This window comes from Furipterus horrens, unplaced genomic scaffold (assembly GCF_987537825.1).
Source record: "Furipterus horrens unplaced genomic scaffold, mFurHor1.1.pri manual_scaffold_3, whole genome shotgun sequence".
Classification (NCBI taxonomy): Eukaryota; Metazoa; Chordata; class Mammalia; order Chiroptera; family Furipteridae; genus Furipterus; species Furipterus horrens.
In genome coordinates this window covers 129,030,091-129,043,249 of record NW_028327173.1, presented here as the reverse complement: position 1 = coordinate 129,043,249, position 13,159 = coordinate 129,030,091, and the positions used below count along the sequence as shown (strand labels likewise).

Here is a 13,159-nt window from a genome sequence, read left to right as displayed (position 1 = left end):
GGTACAATCATATCAATATTTTAGGACTATAACTCTGGATATATAGTTATCTTAGAGGCAGATATCTGTTTTGAAGGTACTAGCACTATCTGAGTATAATCAGTCCCCATACCAATCTTAGGCATTCTTTTTAATCTCCCACTTCGAAGAAAAAATAAATGTCATCAGACATAAATTCCTTCAACTTTTTTGTTGTTGTTTTTGACACTACTACAGATGTAATAGTAGACACTTCCACTAACTTTCTTCAAGTTTTTACCATCAAACCTAAAACATCTGCATCTGGCCTCTCCACCTTCCCAGTTTTACAAGAACACCATACCCAAAACTTATCTCTCCACCAATGGAACAGAGCTTTGCTACACAATGCAGGATTTTCTAATCAAAGGCTTCAGCCTTATCTGGGAGCACCTTAGGAATCAGAACAGTAGGCTCCACACCAAACCAACAGAATCACAATTTGCATCTTAACAAAATCCCCATGTGATTCACATTATGCACACCCAAGTTTTAAAAGCAATACTCATGACTAAGAGCCAGTTCTCTACCATTTCCCCAAATCCTTACTCTTTGCATGATTCATTCTCTCTCCTATCCAACACCCTCATTCCAAGTTTTCCTCACTCTGTCTCCCTGTCTTCACTTTCTACACCTAAACCCACTCAAATCTGCCCCTCATTACCACTTCACTTGAGCCCTCACTAAGATCAATAATCTTGAGAAAATTGTTAAATCCAAAGGATATCTTTTAGTCTTCACCCTACTTGACCTCTCTCCCCATATTCAATACAATTGTTCTTTCTCTTCTTGAACCACTTTCTTTCCCGAGTTGACATGTAAACTAATGATGCAAAAGCAAAGGTGGATAAAAGTGTCAGTGCTTTACCTGGCTGGTGTGGCTCAGTGGATTGAGCACCCACCTGCAGAACAAAAGGTTGCCAGTTCAATTCCCAGTCAGGGCACATGCCTGGATTGCAGGCCAGGTCCCCAGCACAGGGGGAGCGCAAGAGGCAACCACACGTTGATGTTTCTCTCCCTTTCTCCCTCCCTTCCCCTCTCTGTAAAAATAAATAAATAAAACCTTTAAAAATCAAAGTGTTGGTGCTTTAGCATGAATCAAGGCAGCAGCACTAAACTGTACTAACTTAATAGTCTGTACTATCAAGCTCTGGCATGTAAATTAAAAAAGAAAGAAATAGTTTCACTACAGAATAACCTTGATGAAGAAAAAAAGTCATTAATTTTACTAATCTCAAACTCTGAGTATATCTTTTTAATCTTTTACTCAAGAAAATGGGAAGTAAGCATAAAGCAATTCTGCATACCAAAGATTGATGGCTGTGTCAAGGAAAATACTTGTACAACCTTTAGAGACAGTTTTTTCATGTAACACCATTTTTATTTGAGAGACCTTCAGACAAACTGTGATTCCGCAAAGTCCCTAAGGCTCAAAGTTTTGGGAATGGGGAAAGGCATATTACAGCTTTTAAAGTACTTTGCATATCTAAGTCAAGTTGGTAACTAGATAATAGCTATGCTGCCCCCAGGTAAAAGGGCTGATGACAGGCTTAAGATACTTTTCATAACAATGACAAATGGTGCCCTGGGTCAGCATTTAAAATAAGGGCAGGCAGCCATAGAAGAGAAGAACCCACACTATCTAAAAAGGGTGTTGAAATGAGTTGGCTAAATGAGCTGGAGATATGGAGTGTAAGGGAAAGCCACATGGTTTGGGAAGAGAGTTCACCACAAGGTCTGGAGTAAGAAAGAGGAGACCCACTGGGTAGCCTGCCTGGGGAACAGGGCAGCATGGCTGATGAGGCTGGAATTGCAGGGACCTGCCTAACCAAACATGGATTAGTCAGAGGTCCCTGAAATGCTGAACTGTGACTTGGGCTTTTCTGAAAGACGGTACCTCCAACTGCCATATTCTGAAACTGGCCTGGTTTGGCAAAGGGAGGCAGTATTAAGTGTTTTTTGGCTGTTTTAAAAGGGAGTGGGACTTAACAGTAGAAACCTGACATTATTCTGAATCTATAAAACTGTTAAATAAACCCCCTTTCCTTTTCCACCAAACTTTTGTATTAAGAGTCATGCTTCTTGGCGGCGGGCAACTGGACCCCACAGCTGTTCCGGAACAGCACAGGCTGGGGTTCCACAACAATATTAGTAAATGTGTTTCTGATACTGTAAATGACATGTCAATTTAGAATACCCATATGTCTCAGTAAACCAATATTTTTCACGTGACCAGTAAATGATTTTACTAACTTAAACATGGGTTAAAAATCTTCTCAATGTAGAAGACAAACCAATAGATTTTAATGTAACAATATGAAAAATTCATTGATGATTTCAGAATCCACATTCTAACCCTGAACAAACTATCATTAGTTTTGGTACGGTATCGTACCAAAGGAGAATATCCATTAATGCAAAAATATCATTACAACATTCCTCCCTTTTCCAACTACATCTATGGAGGATGCTTTTTCCTATGTATCAATCAAAACAGCATGATGCAAAAGACTAAATGCAGAGCATATGAGAATTCAGCCAAATCCACACTCATGATCTCTGCCCCTCCAAACATGATACTCTTCCAGTATTCTCTCCCCTGAATGGCATCATCATTCATTGTAACCTGAGCCATCCATGAAACCTCCTCCTTTCTCACTCTCATATCCAATCATTCAACAAGTCGTATTTTACCTCCTAAATGTGTCTCAAATCTATCCACTACTTTCTATGTTTACAACAACAATCCTCCTCACTGGATCATAATCTGCCAAGTCTACAAGCATTTGTTCTCAATTATTCTCCATAAAGCAACTACTGTTTTCAAAAGAAAAATTTAACCACATCACTCTTTCGCTTCACTTCAATGCCTTCCCACTGCTATTAAGATAAAACCAAAACCTTTACTTAGCATGCAAAAAGACTCCATCTGATCTTGACCCTCCCTCAACTTGGCTCTCCAGCAAATTTTCCTTGCCCCAGTCATATTAGCTTTCTCCAAGTTCCTGAATCACACCATGCTAATTCCACCTCAGATTCTTCACACATTGCCTTTCCTTTGAACACCCTACCTAAACCACCCCGCATACTTCATCTCATAAACTCTTACCCTTCACATCTCTAGGAAAAACCAATTACTCAAGAAATCCATTCTAACCATCCTCACCCCTCCAGGTCATGTCCCTTGCTAAATGCTGTCATAGAACCCTGAACTTTTCACAATTTGTAATCACAATTTTATAATTATTTAATATCTGTGTTCCCTATTAGACTACTAGGGCCCATAAGGGCAGAGACTGTATCTGTTTTGGTCATCATCATATCTCTAATCTGATATAAAATAAGAAGACAATTAAAAAGGGTAAAAAAAAAAAGCTTGTCCTGTTATATTATTTATCTTTTACTGTAAATACAGAACAGGAGGTTTTTATCACTGGATTCAACAACTTTGGAATCCAGATTTAAGGTAGTCTTTCTTGGGATATCTCTTGAAGGATATACACTAGGAAAATTATTAATGGTGGTTACTTCTAGAGAGAATTAGCAAACAAGGCAGGAAAGGGAAACTTACTTTTTTACTGTATATCCTTTTGTGGCCTCATCATTAAGTTATTACTTTTTAAATATAACAAGCCTTCTACTACCTCAAAGCACTATCCCTAATATTCCATTTTCTAGATTTTCTGGGGAGATCTTATAGTATTCCCAGAAGAAATAATTCTTAAATTATATTATCTAAAGATCTAGTAACAGGATCCCCAACTACCTAGGATTTATCTACTTATGACAATATGTATGATGATTATCTACTTTAATGTGAATGTAAAAGTACTCATTTTTGCCCTGGCTAGGTGGCTCAGTTGCTTGGAGCATCATCTCTGTACACCAAAAGGTTGCAGATTTGATTCCCGGTCAGGACACATACCTGTGTTGCAGGTATGATCCCCATTTGGGGCGTGAGCAGGAGGCAACCAATCGATCAATGTTTCTCTTTCACGTGATGTTTCTCATCAATGAACATATCTTCAGGTGAGATATCTTTTTTAAGTACCATATTTTTCACTCCATAAGACACAGTTTTTTTCCCCCAAAAGTGGGGCGGGGGGGGAGTCTGTGCATCTTATGGAGCGAATATTGCGTCACAGACCATGATGTGTATTACCTGACCTGTCAGTGGTGGTGACAGCTGTTAGAAGAGGAAGTGGTGGGCCCACGCAAAACCCCTGGGGATGCTTAAATGTCCCACTTTACTACTGAATCTCAGGGCATCTGGTCAGTATGAAGACAGCGAAGAAAGTGGTACCAGTGATTGTGAGCAACTGAGCTTCATAAATACTGACACTAGTAATAATGAGTTCTTGGGGTTCCCAGAAAACTAGAAGAGTACTTGAACTTTAAAGTTGCTCCTCATTTGTTAATAACAGTGATGATGGTTCTTAATACCGCTGTTGACTGCTGTTCACTTTACATGGTTGAAATATTGTTATATTTCATTAAGTATTTTAGTACACCATTTGGTTCAGAATATTTTTTTTCTTGTTTTCCTCCTCTAAATCTAGGTGCATCTTATGGTCAGGTGTGTCTTATAGTGCAAAAAATACGATACTCGTTTTTAACATTAAATTTGACTTGATGACATATCAGAGATGAAAGGAAAACTAATGCTGAATCTGAATTTTACTTTCTAGAGCACTACCTTAGGTTCAGACATTAGTAAGAAGCATCTCAGCTTCACAGAAAATGTGTATCTTAACTTCAAAAAGACTTGCAAGCCCTGGTCAGGTAGCTCAGTTGTTTAGAAAGTCATCCCAATACTCCCCAAGGTTGCAGGTTACATCCCCTGTCAGGAAACATAGGAGAATCAACCAATGAATGCGTAAATTAAGTGGAACAACAAACTGATGATTCTCTCTCTCTCTCTCAAAAAAAAAAAACGACTAGGAAAACTGGTACAAAAAAATGGAGAGCCATGTACAATACTAAGTTAAAGAAACACAATTAACTATTATGTGAAAAGCCTTGTGATAGGGATTTCACAAGTATTATCGTACTGAATCTTCACAAAAACCTGTACCCAAGTTTATTCCATTACAAAATTTCTACCATACCATTTGCCTTTCCTGACTAAAGACATAAAGCTAGTAATACACGCTAATCAGGAAAAAAACCTATCTGAACATATAGACTAGATACCCTTTGCTTTACTCAACATAACTAAGGACTAATTGCTACTATCTTATGAAGTCAAGTTGGTATGGGAGATTTTCACCAATATTCAAAATATACACATCATCTTGCTCTTCCCCTGACTTATTTGTTGGGTGTTTCAAAGAATTTAAAGACTACAAAATCAATCAGTTTCATGAAATAAAAAGTCCCAAAATAAAGTTCAAAATTAGGTATTTAATAATGAAAGAATTTAATAGCCCACTTTTCTTCAAAACACTTTTCACACATATTCTTCCCTTGACTTCTCACAAGAAGCCTACCAGAAATAAGATTACAGTAGCCCTCTCTATATCGCGGTTCACTTTTTTTTTTTTTTTTTTTTTTAATGGTGCAGGGCGGGGGATTCCGGAGAGCTCCGGGGAGGACTGTCCGCGGTTCACTTTTTGCACCTCACTGTATCGCGGGATTTTTAAAAATATTATATTTAATTACTTATCGCAGATTTTTTGCTACATCGCGGGATTTTGCAATACTGTATGTGTATGCTGTTAAAAGTTACGTAGGTTTAAGAGTGCAGAATATGTTTAAGAACATAAGTAGTGTTTATAAAAGTGTGGAAAAGGTTAATAAGGGAGTGGGAAAGGTTAATAAAGGACTGGGAACGGTTTATAAGTGTGTGGGAAGGGTTTATAAAGCCTTAAAATATATCTAAATACTAAAATAAATATAAGATTCCTATTTCGCAGATTTTCACCTGTTGCAGGGGTGGTCTAGAATGTAATACTTGCAATAAGTGAGGGAATACTGTATACTCAAATTCTGTCACAACAAAAGCTAGTTGAAATAAATGGTCCACTAACAGATTGTGATTCGGAAATTTTGTATTTAAGGATTTTTTCTATAAGAATTTATTCTTTTAATGAGACTTACAACTAGGAATTATTATTCATTTATTAATTCATCTTCAATCATTATTCATCAAAAATGAAGACAAATAAAAATATTTTATTAATTTAGTGAGTAATACATCTTTTATTCCCACCTCAAAGAAATTAAAATTATATTAAATTTTATGTCAACATCTCAAACATTTTTTACTAACAACCTCAAAATGGTATTGAAACAAATATAGAAATATCTGAGTTTTCACTTACTTATTACTAAAATTCAAAATTGTAAATAGCATATAAAATAAACAGTAAAATACAAATGTGTTCAGCATTCAGAAGATTGGTTACTGGGCAAGTATCACATAAGAGGAAAAACATGGCATTAATGGCTCATCTAATAATAAATTCTATATTCTCTTTCACATTTTTGCACAAATTCTACATTTCAACCTCTGAATAAAATTGTTTAAACTCTCCAAACTTCAAAATCTGTTTCTATTATTCTAAAAAACATTCCACATGGGTAACATCCAATTTATACCCTCTAATGTGAAATTTACAAGCCAATGAATTCCTGTACAAAAGTATATTATCATGACTTAATACCTATGAAAAGTGGGCAGTTATTAATACATGTTCATTACCATCTATATTTTCACATCAATTTCAAGTCAATTTCTTGGTATGTAAATAGCTACCCTTAAGATAAGTATCTGTATTTTCCCAGTTCATATTTCAAAAATGAATCAACCAAGCTATGGGTTAAAACTGTATCCCTACTAATCCCTGTTCATTAAACAAACACATACTTGTGTCATCACAATTATCATTACTCAACTTCGCAGAAAAGTATAAAGCAAAACTGCAGAAATTTTTTAAAGATAGCTTTAAAACACTCTAAAGAAAATTCTACACAAACTGAAGTCAGCAAATGGTTGAAAACAGATGTCACTACAGCAACCCCAAAAAAAGATGAAGTGGTGTACTTACGTTTCAAAACAGCGATCCACGTTGTCAGACATCAAAAGCAGCATGCATAGCTGTTCAAGCGCTATTAGTTGCATGTCCCTTTCATCCCCCTGTCCCATCTGTAGCCATTCCAGCAATGTATCTGGGTCCACATCTGCCATGTTTTTTCAAAAGCTTCCTTGCTTAAATTTAAAAAGGGAAAAAGTCCTTTAAATTTAAATATCCAGAACTGATCAGCTTGGGTTTAAAATTTTTTCTTTACATAGACTGGAAACCAATTTTCGTGGTGTCCTCCCAGGAATTAGAACAGACTCCTAAGTATGTTTTTGGGTATAGTGCTTAATGAAGTTTTTCAATGTTCCTTATTGCTCGGGTTTAACGTTCATATACTAAGTAAAAACCAGTTTTGCACAAGAGTATAAGCTGATTAGGTTGCTGCTTAACTAGAAACCGGAGCTCTTTGTCAAAGACAGTCAAACAACCTTCGGATCCCACTACTGCTATCACTAACGCCTGCGCCAAAAAGCAAAGAACACCTTACTAAAGGTTCTTTTTTTTTTTTTTCCAGTAAACTTCTTCCCCCCTCCTCCACCCAAAACTGATCTTCTGATAAGGGTTAGATTCAGACTCTAAGCACTTTGATCCAATCCCCCTCCAAATTAAGTTTCTGCTTTAAAATTACCTCTAAATTCACAAATTTTGCTGACTTCTCAATTTTCTCACTGTTATTGTTAAGATGTCTAAATACAAACGATAATTAGATAAAAGATATATCTACAAATAAATACTTGGTTAGGAATGTTGACAGTCTGTTCACTGTTCTTAAAGGGTTTTCTAAAAATGCTGAAAAGTAAATGCAATGGACTAAAACGTTATGGATCAGAAATCAGAATATAGGCCAATCTAAGTAAGGTCCCTTTCCCCATCCCCACAGAATGGAGCAGTCGGTAAAAAATACACACAACTGAGAACCAGCTCCAGCAGGCACGTCATTACCAAAGCTCGTAAGCGCCCTGATGGGAATACAGCTCTGGGTCCCACGTAACCCAGCTGCAGGTGTGAGAATCCAGAAGCGGGCCCCAGTGGGCAGACGACGGCGGAGACCGGCGGGCATGACCCAACACTCCGGGCCTGGCTGAGCCCCGCGCCGGGAGGCGCCCGCACAGGCTCCAGTTTCCAGGCACCAAACCCCGCTAAGTTAGCTACCTGTGACCAGGAGGAGGGGGAAGTTCTGGAGGAGAAGCAGCAAGCCTCCGTGCCCGAGAGGAGGCCGCCAGACAGGACGGCGAGTCTCCAGGGAGCGGCGCCCAGAACTCTCGAGGCCCGGCGGGTCGTCCCTGGCTTGGCCGGGCAGCAAACCCTGCTGAAGGGCGGGAGGGGGGGAGGGCGCCTTGGGCTCCAGGTCGGGCAGCCGCGCTCAGCCGCGGGAGGGAAACAAAGGGGCTAAGCGGGTGAGTCGGCAGCATCCCCGCCGACCTATCACTAGGGGCTGGAGCCTAGCTCCCGGCCCGCTGCCCGGCTTCCGGATCTTGGCCCCCAGGCCTGGCCCTTCCGAACCGCCCAAAGCGCTCCCGCCTCCTCGTCCCTCAAGCTCTTACCCGGTCTTGTTGTCCCAAACCGCTCCAGTCCAGCTCCAAACAGGCCGCGGGCAGAGCCAGGCCCGGCCGCGGCCCTCGAGTTCCCAGGAAGCCGCAGGCCGCGCAGGTCGAGCCAGGCAGGCGGCACAGGAAAAGCCGCGCCTCGTCCCTCCCCTTCCTCCACAGGGTCCTAGTGACAGAGAAGCGAGAGGTTCCCCCGACCGCGAAAGCCAGCGCACTTCCCGTCCAAGCACGCGGCTCCTCAGGCCCCGCAACTCATAGGCCCGCGGGGTGCTGCCGGCGGCGGAGGGGGGAAGCCGCTTCCATCGCGATCCCGGACTGGGAAGGGAGGAAGAGGGTCGGGCGAGAGCTGGGTGGAGAGGCCGAGGAGGGGCAGGCGAGCTCGGCGGGGGCGGAGCAAATGGGCTTCTCCGGCAGCCACCCGGCAGTCCGCCACGTGGGGCGCTGCGGAGACCGGTCGGCCAGCGCGCCGGGGCGCCCACCGGCCGGAGGCGTCGCAGCCCCGCCAGGGCGTTTAGCCTCCCGGGGCTTGGGCTCCCTGGGCCTTCTCCGCTGTTGCTTTTCTGTCGTACGTCCTGACGCCTTTACACTTTGCTGTCACTGAGAGCGCGCTGCCAGCCCCTCGCACATGGTGCACGCATGTAGCGTGCTCCTGCTGAGGGCTCCATGCTGCTCCTCAAAGCTGCGTCCCAACGAGTCCCTGCCGAGCCTCCCGCCCCGGCGACCCTGACTCACCCACGAGCTTCTTTCCTCCCCGCTGGTCGCTCCTCGCGCAAAGAAGTACGTCGCGGGAGGAAAAGCGGCTCCCTTCGGCCCCTAGAGGCAAGCCGCCCGTCAGTACGACCAGAAAGGAACCTTGTCCCACAACCCTGGAAGTAAATACCGAATATTATCTCCATTGTACAGATGTGAGAACTGAGGCTTCAGAAGGCATAAATTCAGACCCAGTGGCACTCTAGTAAGCAGTAGCACCGAGAGTGTGCTTTTGACTCTTTCCTGAGGTTGGTGGTCTCAAGTATGTCCGTGATTATTCCCCTCAAACGTTTTCTTTCACACGCATTGAAAATAAAATATGCTCACTTATAGGACGTACTTGGAGATGTTTAGGATGTAATTAATTGGAAGTGTGAATATCGCTATCTTTTTCTTTAAATCAAGAAATGAATCCCTCTGTTTGTGAGATAAATGAACCCATGCCCCAGGCACTCCCACTGTATGTTCTCATCTTTTAAATAAAAATGAATATTAGATTATAGTATTTGAGACATGTTTCTTTAAGAACTCAGGGAAGCTGTTTCTTAAGGTTGAGAAACCAGTATTTTGGAAATTACAGATTTCCATTTCAGATATGTTTAAGCACATGTCCCCTGTCACAGGTAATGGTCCTGAGGTCTCCTGTTAACAGATCAAGAGAAAAGGGTAGAGGATTCCACAACCTTGTTGCAACTACAGCACGTTAGAATAATTATTGGAGAGCTATGAATGTGACTTGGAGCTGTCAGGAAAATCTTCAAGAAGGGAGTGGCATTCTTTCTGGACTTTGAAGACTGGGTAGAATGTGGACACAGGAAGGGAGAGAAAAGAGTACAAGCAAAGCTCGATATGTTCTGAAATAAAGGAAACAGGGCCTGTGTCCCAAGCAAAGAACTCAGCAAAGAGGAAAGAGGGTCAGGGATAAAGCATGCAGGGCCTTGAATGTGGGGACAAGAAAAATTTAGGTTGAGGTAACTAACAAGTTCTGAACTAGAACATTGACTGGAAAAATTAGAGCCTTAAAATGATTGATTTATAGGGCAAGTGTGTCCAGAATGTCTAAAAGGAGCTACCTAGAGAAGGAGATTAACTAGAAGGTTGCTGAAATCCTCTAGTAGTGTAGAAAGGAAGGACCTAAATATTGATAAGAATGGAGAAGAGTGCTTGCTTCAGCTGCACATGTACTAAAATAAAATAAAGTTGAAACGATACAGAGATTAGCATGTCACCTGCACACAGATGATAAACAAATTCATGAAGTGTTCCAGAAAAAAGAAAAGAAAAAGAATGGAGAAGAAATAAATCTTTTAAATATTTTTAACAAATAAACTACAATTTAAATGATTAACTTCAATTTGTTTTTTAACCTACAGAAAGGACTTGGAAGCTAGGGAAAATGATGATGTTCTTAACAGGAAATAGAACAAAAAGCGACTACTCTTCACTAACTTTTTAAGGTTATTCCCTCAACATCTCTATCCCTACTTCCTACCACCAAAATTAATTACTGTAATATGCTTTAAAGAAACCTTATAGCCCTGGCTGGTGTAGCTCAGTGGGTTGAGCGCCAGCCTATGAATCAAAGGGTCACCAGTTTGATCCCCGGTCAGGGCACATGCATAGGTTGTGGGCCAAGTCCCTGGGTTGGGGGTGTGTGAGAGGCAACCGATAAATGTTTCTCTCCCTCCCTTCTCTCTCTAAAAATAAATAAATAAAATCTTTAAAATATATATATGTAGGGGATCTAAGAGGATATAGGAAACAATGCTGACATATTGTCTTTTGAGATAATCTGATAGAAATGCTTCTTAGTTTTAAATTATAGGATCATTTAACCTAGTATCTATGCAAAGGGAGATTGCAATAGTTATTTATTTGAGCTTTTTAAAACTCAAAATAGTTTAAGTAAGTGTGTTCTTATATGTTTTGTTGTATAATAAATTAACAAGGTAACAGTCTACGGGAAATGAAAGGAAAGGGTATGTTTAAAATTAATTTACAAACACATACAGAGCTTACTATTTGCAGGCACTTTTTTTAATGCTGTACAGTTGCTAATTCATTTAATCCTCCTAACAACTTTACAAGGGAAATAATGTTATTGTCTCCTATTTACAGATGGAGAAATCAAGACCTAGAGAAATTAAGTAATTCGTACAAGTCACACAGCTGGTAAACAACCAAGGTGGGCTTTGAATCCAAAAAGCCTGACTGTAAAAGCTCCTAGCCTTATCCTCTGTTATCTCTCTCTGTTAAATGATTTTCTCTGTAATGATAAGCAGAAATACACCTTGAGGAATCAAGCCTATAAAAATGATAGTATGAGAGCAAAAAAATAAAAACACTATTATGTATGTTGCATCACTTTGTTTTATTAAATATTGGAAACAGCCTATATATCCCATCAATATCAAAATGAACAGATTTGTCCTGACCAGTGTGGTTCGGTTGGTTGGGCGTCATTCTGCAAAGCGAAAGGTCACTGGTTCAATTCCCAGTCAAGGACAAGCCTGGGCTATGGGTTTGGTCCTCATTGTGGCACATACGAGAGGCAACTGATTGATGTTTCTCTTTCACATCGATGTTTCTTCCCCTTATTCTCTAAAAAAATAAGTGAATCAAATCTTTTTTAAAAAATGAACAAATTTGGAACTTCTGGACAAGATGAAGGTATAGGTAGACACACTTCACCACCCTCGACAACAATAAAAAGAAATACAACTACCTCAAAACTAAAAACAACCAGAACTACAAGAAAATTGAACTGCATGAAAGTCCAACACCCAAAGATATAAAAAAGCAATATTAAGACAGGTAGGAGGGGAGGAGCCAGGGCAGAGAGGACGCAGTATGGAGGCGGCTGCAGCAGCAATGCAGTGGCTGTGACCCGCCAGCAGAAAGAGCAGTCACACATATAAAAATTGGGAGGGACACCTGGGAAGCTATCCCAGCCCCAGACCAGACCATGCAGTTCACAACGCCATCTAGGAGGAAAATAAAGCTTCTTTGCTCCTGACTGTGAAAACCAGTGGGGGTTGGGGCAGCGGAAGAAACTTCCGGTCTCTCAGCAGAGTCCATTTGTTTAGGACCCCCACAGTCCTAGAACATATGCAAACCTACCCATTCTGGAACCACAACCAGGGCAAGAACTAGAGGGGCACCATCCCATATGGAGAAGTAGGAGAAGCGCCTGGAAAGGGGGCAAGTACTGAGCAAGTGTCATTGTTCCCCCTCTGACCCTTACCCCACATTCCCACATATAGAGCACCACAAGGTGGTGAAATGGGTCACCCCACACTGATGAATACCTAAGGCTCAGCCCCTTATAATGTAACAGGAGCCACAGGTCTACCTAAGATACAGGCAAACACAGGAAGCTGTCAAGTTGAGGCAGAAATGTATGGCCCAAAAGACAGAGCAGATCAAGGTTCCAGTGGGAGAACTGAGCAATGAGGACAGTTCAAAACACTGGTGATAACGATGCTCACAGACTTGACAGACAAGATTAAGTATGACAAACGTATAGGGGAAGAAGTGAAGGCTAAGCTAAATGAAATGAAGGAAAATCCACATGAAACCAATGGTGAAGGGAAGGAAACAGGGGTTCAAATCAATGGTTTAGAACATGAGGAAGAAATAAACAGTCAACCAGTACAGAATGGAGAAACAAGAATTGAAAAAATGAGGAGAGGCTTAGGAACTTCTGAGACAACTTTAAACATGTCAACATCTGAATCATAGGGGTGCTAGAAGGAGAAAAGG

At 41.0% G+C, this 13,159-nt stretch overlaps 1 protein-coding gene and 1 non-coding gene across 11 annotated transcripts in view; one reads left to right on the top strand and one right to left on the bottom strand.

Annotated features, from left to right (window-relative positions):
* Positions 1 to 8,988, bottom strand: part of HECTD1 (HECT domain E3 ubiquitin protein ligase 1) — an 89,109-nt gene extending 80,121 nt beyond the window's left edge. For 8 of the 10 annotated variants that reach the window (XM_090270156.1, XM_090270160.1, XM_090270157.1 and 5 more), the window contains exons 1-2: positions 8,645 to 8,988; positions 7,068 to 7,228 (exon numbers count right to left, since the gene is read on the bottom strand). In XM_090270156.1, coding sequence (XP_090126282.1) covers positions 7,068 to 7,207 — 140 coding nt within the window. In that variant the 5' untranslated portion in view covers positions 7,208 to 7,228; positions 8,645 to 8,988. The remainder of the gene's footprint in view (positions 1 to 7,067; positions 7,229 to 8,644) is intronic. The other 2 variants (XM_090270164.1, XM_090270165.1) reach the window with 1 other exon arrangement.
* Positions 8,989 to 10,565: 1,577 nt separating this feature from the next.
* On the top strand, positions 10,566 to 10,671 carry LOC150015934 (U6 spliceosomal RNA). Its single transcript, XR_016510224.1, has one exon. It is a non-coding gene; the product is annotated as a U6 spliceosomal RNA (small nuclear RNA).
* Positions 10,672 to 13,159: the final 2,488 nt, after the last annotated feature.